Source organism: Scyliorhinus canicula, chromosome 12, assembly GCF_902713615.1.
Source record: "Scyliorhinus canicula chromosome 12, sScyCan1.1, whole genome shotgun sequence".
NCBI lineage: Eukaryota > Metazoa > Chordata > Chondrichthyes > Carcharhiniformes > Scyliorhinidae > Scyliorhinus > Scyliorhinus canicula.
Window position 1 is genome coordinate 31,615,322 of NC_052157.1, and position 14,789 is coordinate 31,630,110.

At 41.2% G+C, this 14,789-nt stretch overlaps 1 protein-coding gene across 11 annotated transcripts in view; it reads left to right on the top strand.

Moving 5' to 3' along the window:
* ccpg1 (cell cycle progression 1) overlaps nt 1–14,789 on the top strand; it is a 73,035-nt gene that overhangs the window by 39,732 nt on the left and 18,514 nt on the right. For 4 of the 11 annotated variants that reach the window (XM_038813674.1, XM_038813681.1, XM_038813671.1 and 1 more), the window contains exons 4-8: nt 400–482; nt 3,596–3,806; nt 8,414–8,671; nt 9,934–9,945; nt 11,917–11,955. In XM_038813674.1, the coding sequence (XP_038669602.1) occupies nt 400–482; nt 3,596–3,806; nt 8,414–8,671; nt 9,934–9,945; nt 11,917–11,955 (603 nt within the window). The remainder of the gene's footprint in view (nt 1–399; nt 483–3,595; nt 3,807–8,413; nt 8,672–9,933; nt 9,946–11,916; nt 11,956–14,789) is intronic. The other 7 variants (XM_038813676.1, XM_038813672.1, XM_038813679.1 and 4 more) reach the window with 4 other exon arrangements.

Genomic DNA, 14,789 nt, shown 5'->3' on the forward strand with positions numbered 1-14,789 from the left:
TCAAATTGTCCTTTGTGATTCAAATAAATTCCTAATACATTTTCTATGATGTGGCATTATAAAGGGATTATAATTAACTTCTATTGTTTATATTTGACAATTTATTAAAATAATTTTAACCTGCAATATATTTATAAATCTGACCTGTATAGATTGAATATTGATAACTTTTATTAACTGGAAATGTTGCATTGCATTCTTTGGTTTCTGCGATCAAACCTTGCAGAAAATTTTTTGAGAACTGTGGTCAACTCTGGCAGCTGGTCTGGTGTCAAAAAGGAACAGATATTTGTCTCCTGGGATTTTTTACTACTTAGTTAAACTTTTTACAATTAGTTCTACGTTTTAAATGTAATAAAAGCCTGAAATATGTTATTTTCCCCCTAATTTGTTTTTCAGCAGAAGAAACTGGGCACACACAACTGCCGGTAGAAACTCTCAACTCCTCCGTTACATTAGCAGAAAAGGAACCCCTCTCCGAGGTGAGATTGCACTGGAACAATCTTCTGTTATGAACACACAGACACAATATTCAATTGGTCAGGTGATAACACATTGTAGTTTTTGCGTAGAGTGCAATTTATTTAAAGAACAAAACTGAAACCCCTCAACAATCTGCAAGATAATTTGCCATTACTTTGTAAAATGATTGAATAAAGATAGTAGAATTCTTTTTTTCTGGAAAAATATGCTTTATTCGTTAAATATCTGAAGGAACATTACAAACTTTTCAAAATGGCCATCATAAGTGCAATAATATTCAGGCTCTCTACATATATCATGTTGCACTCTGAGGTGCTTCAGTAAAGTAAAAGAAAAGTCATTTCAAAATTGTCGTTACAAATGGTGCAAAGGAAAGAAAGGAAATTAAAGAATAGAAAGACTGAACCGGAGCGAGGCGACCTCTTGCGAGCTGTGCCCAGCATACCCTCTAATTCTATCTTTTACTCTCGTTCTATGCTTCTAAAACTTCATTCTAACTCTTCTAAACTCTCTAACAGTGTCGTATTAAGTTGATCTTTTCGCTACACCTTGCTATAACTGTAACATTATATTCTGCAGTCTCTCCTTCCCTATGTTCGATATGCATTGTTTGTACCGCATGCAAGAAACAATACTTTTCACTGTATACTAATACATGTGACAATAATAAATCAAATCAAAAGGTATTTAAGTTGTCTACCTAGATCAAGTTGCACTCTGAAGTGCTTCAATACAATTGTGATGTGTGTAATATTCACTATATATTCATTGTGAATCATACAGCCTGAAGGGGTACTGTACAATTCTATTCCCCTCAGTTCACCATGGCTGAAAGGTCTAAGACAGCAACCTTCCCCCATTGCGCCTTTGCGGCTGCTGCCCCATGCTTTAGTGCATCCCTCAGCACATAGTGCTTAGTTTTGGATTGTGCCAGTTGGCAACAACTGGTCAGAGACAACTCGTTGGGCAGACCAAAGAGCATCTTTCACCGAGTTGATGATCCAGCAACAGCTGATGTTTGTCTCGGTGTGCGCCTTGAGCACAGAGTCCTATGACACAGAGCTTCTCAGGCTGAACCTTGATTAAAAACACCTAATCTCTATCCAGGCCTACTTGTCAAAGGCATATACCACAAGTAGGTGGACAAAGGATCTCCTTCCTCACCGCAGTCACCTCAACCATAATGTGCAGATGGGGTTAGACTCCGGGCATAGGAAGGATCTGATGGGAAAGGCCTTTCTCACCACCTGCCACATAATGTCTTGGTGCTTGTTTGAAAGTTCTGGTGATGAGGCTTTGCCAAATGACCTATGGCAGGCTGCTCCAAGAACCATCCGACAGGATCCACCATCTTTTCCTGTAGGGTCTCTACGACTTTACGTGGGGACTTTATGGTCAAAGGTGTTTCTCTGCATAAATGTGACAATTTAGCTCACCAGGCTAAATCGCTGGCTTTTAAAGCAGACCAAGCAGGCCAGCAGCACGGTTCGATTCCCGTACCAGCCTCCCCGGACAGGCGCCGGAATGTGGCGACTAGGGGCTTTTCACAGTAACTTCGCTGAAGCCTACTCGTGACAATAAGCGATTTTCATTTCATTTCATTTCAAATGTATCCACAAGGGAGAAGCTGTATGGCTCAGTTGAACTGCTTGGAGCATTCAGCAGGCATCATGGCTAGACCCATCTTTTTCAACAGTGGGGGCAGGTAGAACCTCGGCATGTAGTGACACTAGGTGTTTGCATACAAAGGATCTGCACACAGCTTCATGCAGCCACACACACAGGTAGCCATCAGGATTAGGGTGATGTGAGCATAGTTTTACCCCCTTTATAATAATCTTTATTATTGTCACAAGTAGGCTTGCATAAACGCTGCAATGAAGTTAGTGTGAAAATCCCCTGGTCGCCACATTCCGGCGCCTGTTCGGGTACACAGAGAGAGAGAATTCAGAATGTCCAGTTAACCTAACAAGTACATCTTTCGGGACTTGTGGGAGGAAACCCACACAGACAAGGGGAGAATGCACAGACAGTGACCCAAGCCAGGAATCAAAACTGGTGCTGTGAAGCAACAATGCTAACCACTGTGCCATCTAGAGGTTTGTACATTGCATCCCTTTGAATGCAGTACATTTTGAACCATGAATGAAGTCAAAAATGGCTCTGGTGATTGCCACAGCAAAGGAGTGAGAATGAGCCAGACCTGCACAATGTACAGTAACACCTAGAGTGCCTCACTGACGACCAGTTTCTTACCTGCAATGGAGAGGGAGCGTCGCTCCCACATATCCAGTTTTGGAATTTTGAAGAATTCCGATTAAAGCGATTATTTAGATTACTAATTTGGATTTATCACTTCTGTATTGCATATAACTTTTAACTACATAGCTGTGATTTTCATGGAAGTTATACTGCCTGCATAACTATGAAATGATCTAGGATACAAGTACCCTGTACTTGAAAAAATATCTGGCATATGGAAGGGTAGAAGAGAACAAAAAACATAACACTGACTTTTCATCATCTTGTGAGGTCAACACAGTGAGGCTCAGGAATGCAGAGTACCTGAAGAATAGCAATGCATGTGGCATGTTACAGCACTGTATGCTAATTGTCTCCACCCTCAATCACCGAGGAAGTTTGAGTGGAATATGGCTTGCTTAATATTTGTTTCTCTTTCTCTCTCTCGCGTTCCACTTCAGCCCTAAGCACACTGTTCTAAGTATTACATCTCTTTCCTGAATCCTTTATTGAAATTAAGGCATTGCATCATCCCTACTCAAATTCAGCCTTTCCCAAGGCAATGGAACTCATTACATGTATGCTTTTTCAACATTTTATAGGCTTTTATAACTTTTATCTAATCAATAGTTTTTGATTTACTCTATCTTTTCCCTTGTTGTTTTATCCTGCACTCGACAATCTTGGAATACATAAAAAACCCTTCTTGGAAATCAAAAGCAATTCAAACCATTAAAAAAATGATTAAAATCATGCTTACAGAGGTGTAGTATCAAAGGGCATGGGTGTAAGATAGTTTGTGGATTTACTTCGTGGATTTACAGGAATAAAAAAAAAGAAAACTTAAAAGATTCCTGTTTACTTGTTCTAGGCACCAAAAGAAAAATTGGTTGATGACAATACTTTCGTTGGCGCAACTAGTGATGATTCGGATATTGTTACCCTTGAGCCACCACCCGTGGAAGATCTTCAAACTGTCCAGGAGGAACCTGAAGTTGCAGCAGAAGAGCAGATAAATGATGATGAATTGAATCTAGGTTCGTCTTCCAGTAGCCAGTATACCTTTGCCCCACCGGAAACGGGTAAGGACAGATCATTTAGAGTATAGCTGAGTACAAGCCAACAATTTCTGACTGCAGTTGTTTACAGCTGCATGATAGATGTTTAACTAAATGTGAACCTCACCCGTTGGTGTTTCGTATCAACTGGTTATTTTTGTTCAGTAGTTGGATTATCAGGCGTAGATGTTGAGGTTAAGAAAATAATCATTTTATTATCCCAATAGAAGATACTCTGTGCAAGTGAATAGTTTTTCTGTTCAATTACATCAGACTATCTTTGATGCTGACTTAATATCATAATTGCTTTAGTTTACATTCTACACTGCTAGGTTTTTGAATTTACAACCTTCATTTAAAAAAAAAAGAAATAAATTTAGAGTACCCAATTCATTTTTCCCAATTGAGGGACAATTTAGCGTGGCCAATCCACCTACCCTGCATATCTTTAGGTTGTGGGGGGGAAACCCACACAAACACGGAGAGAATGTGCGAACTCCACATGGACAATGACCCGGAGCCAGGATTGAACCTGGGACCTCGGCGCCGTGAGACAGTAGTACTAACCACTGCGCCACCGTGCTGCCTTAAATTTACAACCTTTATGATTTATTAAAATTGCTGTCAGAGTAACAAATACATGGAAATGCACTTATAACAGTCAAATGTTAACTAAATCTCAAAAGCAAATATTTGTATTTATAATTAATTGTATTTTCTAGCTGCATTCTTGCCATGCTTCATGCATAGAGCTCAATGCAGATTTTTGCTTCCCTTTCTGTTTCTCTGGGTCTCCACCTCCCAAAATACTCTTGCCTCTGTTAACTTCCTCATTAGTTCCTTTAGTTATATCATTGACGCTTCTGCTCCCACCAAGTCATGCAGTGCCTTCTCGCCTCTGGTAGTGTTTCCAGCATATATTCAAAGGTCTGAGGGTTGCAGACTCAAGTATCTTTTTTTCAATGTTGTACTAAAGTTGGGCGTCTATATTTGTATTGTGATCTCTTGAGTTTCTAAATTACTCCGTGTCTGCGTGGGTCCCACCCCCACAACCCAAAAAGATGTGCAGGGTAGGTGGATTGGCCAGACATAAATTGCCCCTTTAATTGGAAAAAAATTATTGGGTACTCTAAATTTATTTTTAAAAAGTTTTTACAGTAAACTGAATGCTGCACTCTTCCCAAATAACATTTGGTTAGCTCAGACTTTCGGCAGCTCAGGAAAGTGTGGTTTGGAAAATAAAAATGGGTGAAATGCAGGAGCAGCTGTGGATGATTCTAGAACATGTAAAAGAGTTGATTCGTTGAAAGAGCATCTGTCTGGCAATCTGATTTTCCCCAAGTGCTGTGACTAAACTGAACCAGTAGGCTTTATTTTTGTAGGGTGATGAATAGTGACTCATAGGACTGTTGTTTATGCTTTTCTTAACTGAGCCCAATGCAGTTAACTTTATATTCTAACCTGCAAAAGTTTTACATTTTATTTAAACATCACTATCTAAACTGATCAGTTGATGTTTTAGCTGTACTGTGAATAATGGAAAAAGAAGCATGTTTTGCAAGGAATTAGAGTTTTTAAACAACTTGTTCAGATTTGTCACAAACCTTTCTGTCGGTCAGTATATTTGTGAATTAGTAACTTCATGCTAATCAAGATGGGAAATATTAGTACAAGATATTGCAACTGCTCAACAAGTATGCCTAAATAGAACAATTTAGTTGTAGGCTGCAGGAGCACTGGTACAGCAACAGTTTTTTAAACTCCCATTTCCGAAGGGTACTTCTTTCTGAAAAGTGTAATCAATTTCTTATGTTGGGCACGCTGCACATTGTCCCCAGTCACTGACCATGGGCAAAATTTAATGCCCTCAACCATGGTGCGTTTATGAAGTGTGGAAGGCCTTCCCACCCCATTGCCAATTTATGACCGTAAGCGGGTAATTAATCCCCACATAAAGGCATTATCCCACCACTGCTGATATTCATCCAGTGGTGGCAGAGGACTTTCATATGGGAAGCCCGAAGCGTAATACTTGTTGGGGTTGCCTGTGGGTTGCTGGGATGGGTCCCTTGTTTCTGGTACTCAGTGCCTGATTGAGGGACCCAGAATCAGGAAGGGAGGGCCCCTTGAGAGGACCATCCCTTTCCTATGCTGCCTTCCCACCTTACCTGTAGCCTGGGATTCAGCGATGATAGTAGGCCCTGGACAGGTGTCATACAAGCAGCCGCCAGGACCTCTTCTAGTGATGTTGCAGTTCAATTAAAGTGCCAGGCTCTGATTAGTTAGCAGCTCTCAGCAGGCAGGACTTCCTGCCTGGGGTTCTTGATTTATTTTATTTTATAGGGTCCAATCAATTAAATAGGATAACAGAAATTAACAGAGGGTCAAATTAAAAGGGGCCACACCTGGTAGGGGCACAGCCCAAAAATAACAAAGAAGAATAGAAACTTAACATTAAGTCATAATGTGAAAAAAGGGGTCGATTAAAGCAGCCCAACCCCTGCCGTGCCCGCAGAGCATGGAAGGCCTCAAGAGTGCCCCGTGGACACATACAGTGGTAGCACTGTAGTCTCACGGCGCCGGGATTCCAGGTTCGATCCTGGCTCTGGGTCACTGTCCGTGTGGATATGGTTTAGCATGGCCAATCCACCTACCCTGCACATCTTTGGGTTGTGGGGGCGAAACCCATGCACACACTGGGAGAATGTGCAAACTCCACATGGACAGTGACCCAGAGCCGGGATTGAACCTGGGACCTCGGCGCCGTGAGGCAGCCATGCTAACCACTGCGCCACTGTGCTGCCCACCTCTGGAACTCTTATCCATGACTTTGTAACCTCCAGGCCTGACTTTTCCAATTGGGCACCCAAGCATTCATCCTGAACAAAGTCCAACTTATTCAGAACTCCATTTCCATGTATTATCTAATCCATCAGCTCAGTCCTCACCAATCTCATGAATTCCTAAACCCCAATGAATTGGTTTCTGTACAAACCTATTTGTGGACTTGCCTCATCCGCCAGTTCTAATTCCCAATTACCTGCCTCTGCAATTATAATTGATGTGCATATCTCTTCCCTACACTCTGGAATTCAATCTTTTAATCCATTCACCTTGTGGCATCTGTGTCTGCCTTCAAATGCTCCATTTAAATCCTACATTTTTGAATATTCTTTTGACCACTTCCTATGTAAGCCTACTTTGGACAATGAAGATTATAAAAAATATAACCTGTTCAATGTCTGTTACCCCAGCCTTTGTGAAGTGATGTGGGTTAGTTTGATACTTCTAAGATGTTAGGAATGCAAGTTCTTAAACTGAACTGAACAAAGAACAATACAGCACAGGAACAGGCCCTTCGGCCCTCCAAGCACATGCACCGATCACATGTCCTATCTAGACCAACCACCTATATTTTTCTATACCCCGTCTGTTCATGTGCCTATTCAGATAAGTTTTAAAGGTCGTTAACGTATCTGCCTCAGCCACCTCACTTGGCAGTGCATTCCTGGCCACCACCACCCTCTGTGTAACCCACCCCTGCACTTCTCCACTGAACCTTTTCCCCCTCACCTTGCACTTGTGCTCCCTTGTAATTGTCATATCCACCCTGGTAAAAAGCCTCCCAACATTTCACCCTATCTATACCCCTAATAATTTTATAAACTTCTAACAGGTTTATGTTTCCTCCCCCCACCACACCCTTCAATATTTTGTAAAAACTTGGGAAGGATCAGCGTAATCCACTGGGGGAAGGATGTTCTTTATCTGGGCCAGCCTGACTGCATTGTTTAAAAGATCAATACTAACCCGTGTCTCTCCCTTGTCCAATTTTGAAGTGAGTTGCAGTGTGTAAATATATATATTTATTTGCATTTCACACTTTAATGTATGTGTTATGTATTTCTTCAGTTTTGAAGAAGTGGATCACATGTCGAGTGTGGTACAATCATAGACTCATTAAATGGTAACAGCACAGCAATAGGCCATTTGGCCTGTAATACCTTGCCAGGTCTCTGCAAGAGCAACTCACCTAGCCCCCCCCCCCCCCCCCCCCTTCCTTAACCTTTGCAATTCTGCAAATTTATTCTCTTCAAATAATTATCCAATTCTCAGACAATGCAGTCGAGATTCTAACTGCTCACTGCATTGAAAAAGTTTTCCTCATGTCACTGTTGCTTCTTTTGCCAATCACCTTTAATCAGTGCCCTCTGATATTTGACGTTTTTGCCAAAGGGAACAGTTCCTCCCCATCTACTCTGCCTCGATCCCTCACCATTTTGAACACCTATCAAATCTCCTCTTAATCCTTTCTTCTCCAAGGAGAACAGCCTCAGATTCTCCATACTAGATTGTGTTCTGAATAACAGCTTTGTATTGACCCTGTTTGGTCCATTATGAATAAAGGCCAGAGCAGCCACATCCAACTAGTTGCTAGCATCTTGGTTAATATTTCATAGTCAGCATTGAGCAGGGATAGGAACCAACACGTTTAGCTGGGGATGGACTATTTTTCCTTTAGAGATTTATAAATGAATTCACTGCCCCATGTGATAAGTTAGTGATAACCACAGAAAGCCTAAATGTCTATTGTATAGCAGCCTATATGATCTTTAACATAACTGTTTCAGTATCTGCGACTGAAGGAAGCAGAGATGAATCGAGTAGTGATGAAACCAGTGGTAAATCCAGCCCCACATTGCGAAGACGACGTATTAGGAAAAAAACAATGTCGTCTTCCGAAACAGAGGAAAAGCCTGCTGAGGATGTGGAGGATGGGGAACAACAACAGCAGCAGCAACAGCAACATCGGTTCAATACCACTCTGAACAAATGCATTTTACTTGCACTGGTTATCGCTTTCAGCATGGGATTCGGACACTTCTATGGTAAGCTTCACAGAATCAGCTTGCTTGTATCTAGCACCTTTGCTATAGTTAATGTTTTGTGGTATGCCACAGAAGAGAAAAGGGAAGGAGAAGGACACTTTGCTGTAATTGGAGGAAGAGAGAAACTTTGAGAAGTGTTTGAAAGCAGGGAGAGGAAGTAGCAGCACGACAGCTAAAGGCTCTATTATGGACATGAGTTGAGGGAGGGGTAAACACACAGAAGGACAACTTGGTGAGGTAACCAAGTTGTGCTGTAACTTAATCGTGCAGTCTTGTTACACAGGTTTGATTTTCTTCCTTATTACTAACTTTGTGACATCACTAACTGAAACAAGGCAGGTTTCTTAATTCTGCAGTTTGTGCAGAGTTATCTGTTGAGTCTCCATTTACCTTTCAATCTGGGACGTATGTGTGCTTTACAAACAAAAAAAAACAAGCGTTAGGGGAAAGGAAAGAAATATAAGCCAATGTTGATATTTACAAAGGTACATGGAGTGCAATATTTGTTCAGGGTAGTTGGGGGTGGTCTTATTGGCTGGATATAACTTTTGCTGCATCTTGGTAATTGTTGAGTGCCAGAATTTGCAGAAGAGTTTATTTTAAAATCGTGAATAGTGGTAGTTTTATTGGAAATTGCCATCGAGGATTCCCCCCAAAAAAACAGTAAAGTTAATGCAAATCTCCTGTAGTTGTTGATGCTTCTGGGAGCATTGTATTAGGTGTTTAGATGCCATACTTTACTGTTCCCATGTCCTGGGAAGCCATTCAGTAGAATGTACCTGTTTGCCTGTGGAACAGAGCTTGTGTATTACTGAAAAAGGAGATGTGCAGTCAAAGGTTTTTTGTTTGCCTGCTTCAGGAAAGACAAGAGTACCAAATTTCAACGGGAGCAATGAGTACAGGATGAAAAGTTTTGCCAGCAAGTCTCTCTTTTTTACCAATACCCAAGTATACTCTTTCTTATTGTTTGCTAAAATTTTAAACAGGAGAAGGAATAAGGTAGTGCTTTTTACTAAGAGTGTGCATATTCTAGCCATTGTAGCAGAGCATACTTTTACAAGAAGCTTGCAGTCCTGAATTACACAAGGAAATATTGTGCCACTTGCTTATTCATATGATTTTAGGGAACTAAGCTATTGCATCTTCCAGAGATGTTGCATATTTGCTTGTAATGCAGTTAGTTTAAAGGCCATTCTGGTACATTGTGCCATCTAAGTTTGTGTGTTTTGGTTTATGGTTAGTTTTGTTTTGTGTATTTTCAGGTGAATTTGAAGGTAAGGAAGGCAGTGAGTACAATAACCAACGTTATAAGAATTGTATGGAAATATTTGATCAAATTTACATGCAGTGGAGTGGTAACTAGAGTTTTGGAACCTCTCTTGATGCTGCAAGTTTTATTGCTCCAAAGTGCTTTGATTGATTTTTTAAAAAAAAATGTCAATGTAGACTGTAGGTTTTTGTTATGTAAGTTTAAAAGAAAAAATAGAGACTTCTTTCAAAGAAAATGACCATTAGAATGCCCCAGCAATTTACATGTGTGCAATACAGAAGTGCGTCACTCCTATCTCAATTTGGAATTTCATGGGGAAATTGCACCTAATGTAAGTCAGGCATGCTAAAGACTCTCTGCCTTTTGTATTGGTCTCCAAAGATGTATGAGACTTTCAACTAGCACCTTGCCCCACAGGGGAATGATGGTCTTCAATCTGACTCTCACTGCTAACTCGAGAGTGGAGTTGATCAGGTAAAGATTCTGCCACTTCACAGCACCACATGGCAGTGCCTTAAAGTTTATTCTGTAAAAGTTTATTCTGTAAAAGTTTATTCTGTAACTTGGTAGCCCTTTTTCTTTTGTTGAAGTTTTGTAGAAGTTGTTTACATAATCATCCACTGGAGCTAGTGATAATACTTGCAGTAGCCAAGGTGAGGACTTTCTGAACTGAAACTTAGGATTTGAGTTGATGCTTGACAGCATTCTGGAGTGTATGCAGCATGTAAAATTTGGTTCAATATTGGTTGGTTGTCCACGTACAGCAGCAAATGCCTCTAACATTTTTTTCAAGTTTGTTTGCTTAAAGCATGTACATATTTATTGAGATGAATTGGTGTGATGTATGCCATTTGCAAATTGTTCCGTTTTTCCTGTAGCATGCAAAAAAAAACTTTATATTGCAATTTGAATGTATTTGCTATGGAAAAATATCACTTTCTTTGAATAGAATATCTGTGCATGAACTTTCAGTAAAACAAATGCTGTTGTGAAGAAATGTAATTGTACTATGTATGCATGGTTCTCTCGACAAAGCGAAAGAAGAAGCTTGTGAACTCACTTGCTTGTGTTAATGCTTAACAAAAAAGGGAAAATGAAATGGAAAAATTTAGATATAACTGATATTGGGAAGAGCTAATAATGGTATTTTCAAATCCACACAACTACTTGCCTGAATTGCTTATGTGCAACTTTTTTCAGGTGGTTCTATGGTGGCATGTCTAATTCAAGTTTTATTTGAATTTTGTCCAATTTTTATATTCTACACATACTACAACAGATTTTTTTGTACAATATAAATCAATACATATACCCAAAAAAAAAAAGAGCAATTAAGAGAACCTCTGGAGTGGCTAAATGGATTTTAAAAATAACTCTAGCTAATTTTAACAATTAGTTAGATTTTCAGTTGTAAGGATACTTGTGTCACACACATTCTTGAAACCGGCACTCTTGCATATCCTCCATTTTTAGTTGAAGCACTGTTTCTGCTTTTCCTTTAGTCCAAATATCCACCCCAAACCCAATTACAAATAATAACAATTTGTTCTTTTGTGGCCTCCAATACAACTAATGAGTTATCAAATTGGGGTTTTAAATCTCCTACATTAGTATAGAAATCAAAAACAAAGGCAGTGAAATAAGAGTTGTAAGTCAAACCTGCACGAAGCTTGATAAGATTTTCATACTCGGGAATGGTTTAAAAGGTGACCAATATACCAAGTTTTACAATGCTGCACTGACTGGTGTTCGACTGCAATGCACCTTTGATTATTGCACAGGGATGCATTGTGAAGTTTCACTTGTGTAGTGATAAATGACTATATTGCTACACTTTCTGCTGCCAGTCATAACATGTGCTTAAATTTGGGTATGTAGTTAATTTTTAAAAATTACTTGTATCAAGTCTCTGTTGAAATAAATTGCATTTGGGGTTGAGACTAACCTGCGAATTTAATACTTGATCCCCGTTTAGGAGACTTTCAAGATGGCAGCCAGTTGCCTCTGAAGAGGGGTGAGACGAAGCTCATTTGAAATAATGGGGAGTATGAGAGGGCCATCCTTGCTCTTGATAGCCCCCATTAAACTTTTTTAAAAATTCTTTAAAATGTATATTTTAAGTTTATACTTGAGTTTCTGTAATATAGAATGTATTGAGGGTTTGTTTGTTACATAGAATTGTTATATTCGTGCACAATAATACGCTTTGGTACTCAATTTTTAATTTACTTGCACATTTATTTTCTCCTTGGTAATGGGTATCTCTCTGTAGTGTAGCTGTATTTGTTTCCTGCTTGTAATCTAGCCCAGCAATGTACTTTAACTCTCATGAGATTCACTGCAGACCTTTTGCAAACATCGGTGTGCATTTGTAAAAAAAAAACCTTTCTATAATGCATGAAAAAATGGGGGCTCTTTTTGATGTGGATCATGCTCACTAGAAGCTGATTTGAGGTTGCCCAGATCATTATTGCACAGGAGCATAGAGGAGGCTTGCATTCCATCAGATCAGGAATGAGTAAAGCTAATGACGGGATTCTCCCAGCCTGCGTGGGCCGGAGAATCCCCGCAACCGTGCCACGCCGCCCTGACGCCGGCACTCTTCTGAGTGGAGAATTGGCGCGTTTGGCGCGGCGCCAGTCGTGGGTCGCTCTATGCGGCTGAGCCGCCGTTTCTCTGGCCAGTATGGGCTGAGCGGACGCTCTAAAAAGGCAGAGTCCTGCCGGCGCCGCCCACACCTGGTCGCAGCCGGCGGGAACTCTGCGCGCAGGGTCAGGGGGTGGCCTGTGTGTGTTGGGGGGGGGGGGGCCTCCAACCCCGGTGGGTGCATTCAATGGGGCCTGGCCCGCGATCGGGGCCCACCGATCGGCGGGTCGGCCTCTCGCTCCCCGGGCCTATTTTCTTATGCACCGGCCCCTGAATTCCCATGCCATGTTGCGCCTGGGCCAGGATGTTGAGGGAGGCCACCACAAATGCGCAGATTGGCACGGTGCATAGTTCGCGCTGGAATGGGAGGCTGGAGCGGTGTGAACCGCTCCAGCGCCATGCTGGCCCCCTGTAGGGACCAGAATCAGTAATCCCAGCAGCCCGTTCACACCATCGTGAAACGCGATGGCGTTTCTGACGTTGTGGACACTCTGCTGCCGAATGGGAGCATCCCGCCCATGGTCTCTCAAGTGTGCTACCTGTACTTCCCCCTCTTTCCCACCAGATTTTATTTTGAAGTGCGGGGTAGCACAGTGGTTAGCACAGTTGCTTCACAGCTCCAGTGTCCCAGGTTCGATTCCCAGCTTGTTACACTGCCTGTGCAGACTCCGCACGTTCTCTCCATGTGTGCGTGGGTTTCCTCCGGGTGCTCCAGTTTCCTCCTACAGTCCAAAGATGCGCAGGTTAGGTGGATTGCCCATGCTAAATTGTTCTTCATGTCCAAAAAGGTTAGGTGGGGTTACTGGGTTATGGGGATAGGTTGGAAGTGTGCGCTTAAATGGGGGTGCACTTTCCAAGGGCCAGTGCAGACTCCAATGGGCCGAATGGCCTCCTGCACTATAAATTCAATGAGTGCAGTCTGATGTGACTAGCAAGAAGCAGAATGATTGTAGTTCCAACAGCCATTCAGAAGTATTGCTGAATTAGTTCCAACACTTTTTTTGAAAAAAACATTAACTGTGGTTGCGAATTGGAAAAATGGATCAGTGTGATGTAACTCCGATTCACTTACCTGAAATGTTATAACATTTTGTAGCAGTTGTTTACAGCTTTAATTTTTTCGCATTTTCCTCATTTCCCCCTGCCCAAGAGCTGCTGGTAGCTCTCTGTTATCACAACTAAGTAGCCAATTTTCCTGTTTAAGCCTCGATGGAGAGCATGGTCCGTTTCTTTCAATGTGAGAGCATCAAGCTAAGCCTGATCCTGTTCTTATCTCTTCTCCTCGCACGTGCCCCTTCCTGCACAGGTTGTTGGAAATGAATCAATGGCTGACTTACCTTTGCCAGTCTCTGAGCACTCTGGCCAAATCGAGCACTCCCAACTGCTCGCCCTGACTGAGATTTGCTAGCTCTGTAATCCCACCTGGGATCTTCTGGTCTGTGTGGCTGAGGATACCATCAGGTGATTCTTTTACCCACCAAGTGGAACTGCTAGTCACAATTTTCAGATCCCAGTTGCACGATAGATTATTAATTCACTTGCTACTAGAATTCCTGAGTTAGTTATTTGACTTGTGGATGTCATATGTTACTTCTGTTGGCTATAAGGGCATTTATTCAAGTAAAGAATTTTGTTCTCTAAATCTTCAAAGAGACAAAATATTATTGTAACCTAAATAATGGGGACATGACTGAATAAAATGTCATCTTCTGTTTTTTTAAATGTTTTTAGAAATCAGTTTAAATCCACATTGCACATCTCAAATCAGTATTACTTTCAATTAGATTAATTTGGGGGCAACTTTTCTGATGCAGTCACTAAATGCTGTTGCTCCCCTCCTCTTATTTCCTGCCCTACCCCACCACAAAATGTTCGACTACACATCTAGTGTGCAATAGGAGCAAAACATTTATTTTTGTGCGTGTCTCGCAATGGGATAACATTTTGTTGAGACCAGTCTACTGAAGAACATTTCCCTCCAGCTGCTAATGAGTGAATAGAGCTTTGCAAGTCAGAGGGAGAAACATCCTTGTATTGTAATTGAACTGGAGTTCTGGATGTACACAATGTAAAATTTTCTTATTAGCGAGTAACAAGATAACTTTTGGATGATGGGTAAAAGTTTGAGACAAGTGCTTTAAATAAATGTGGGCACTTTAATATGTAAAAGTTGATTACACTTGCATTTTTCCGTTGCTTTTG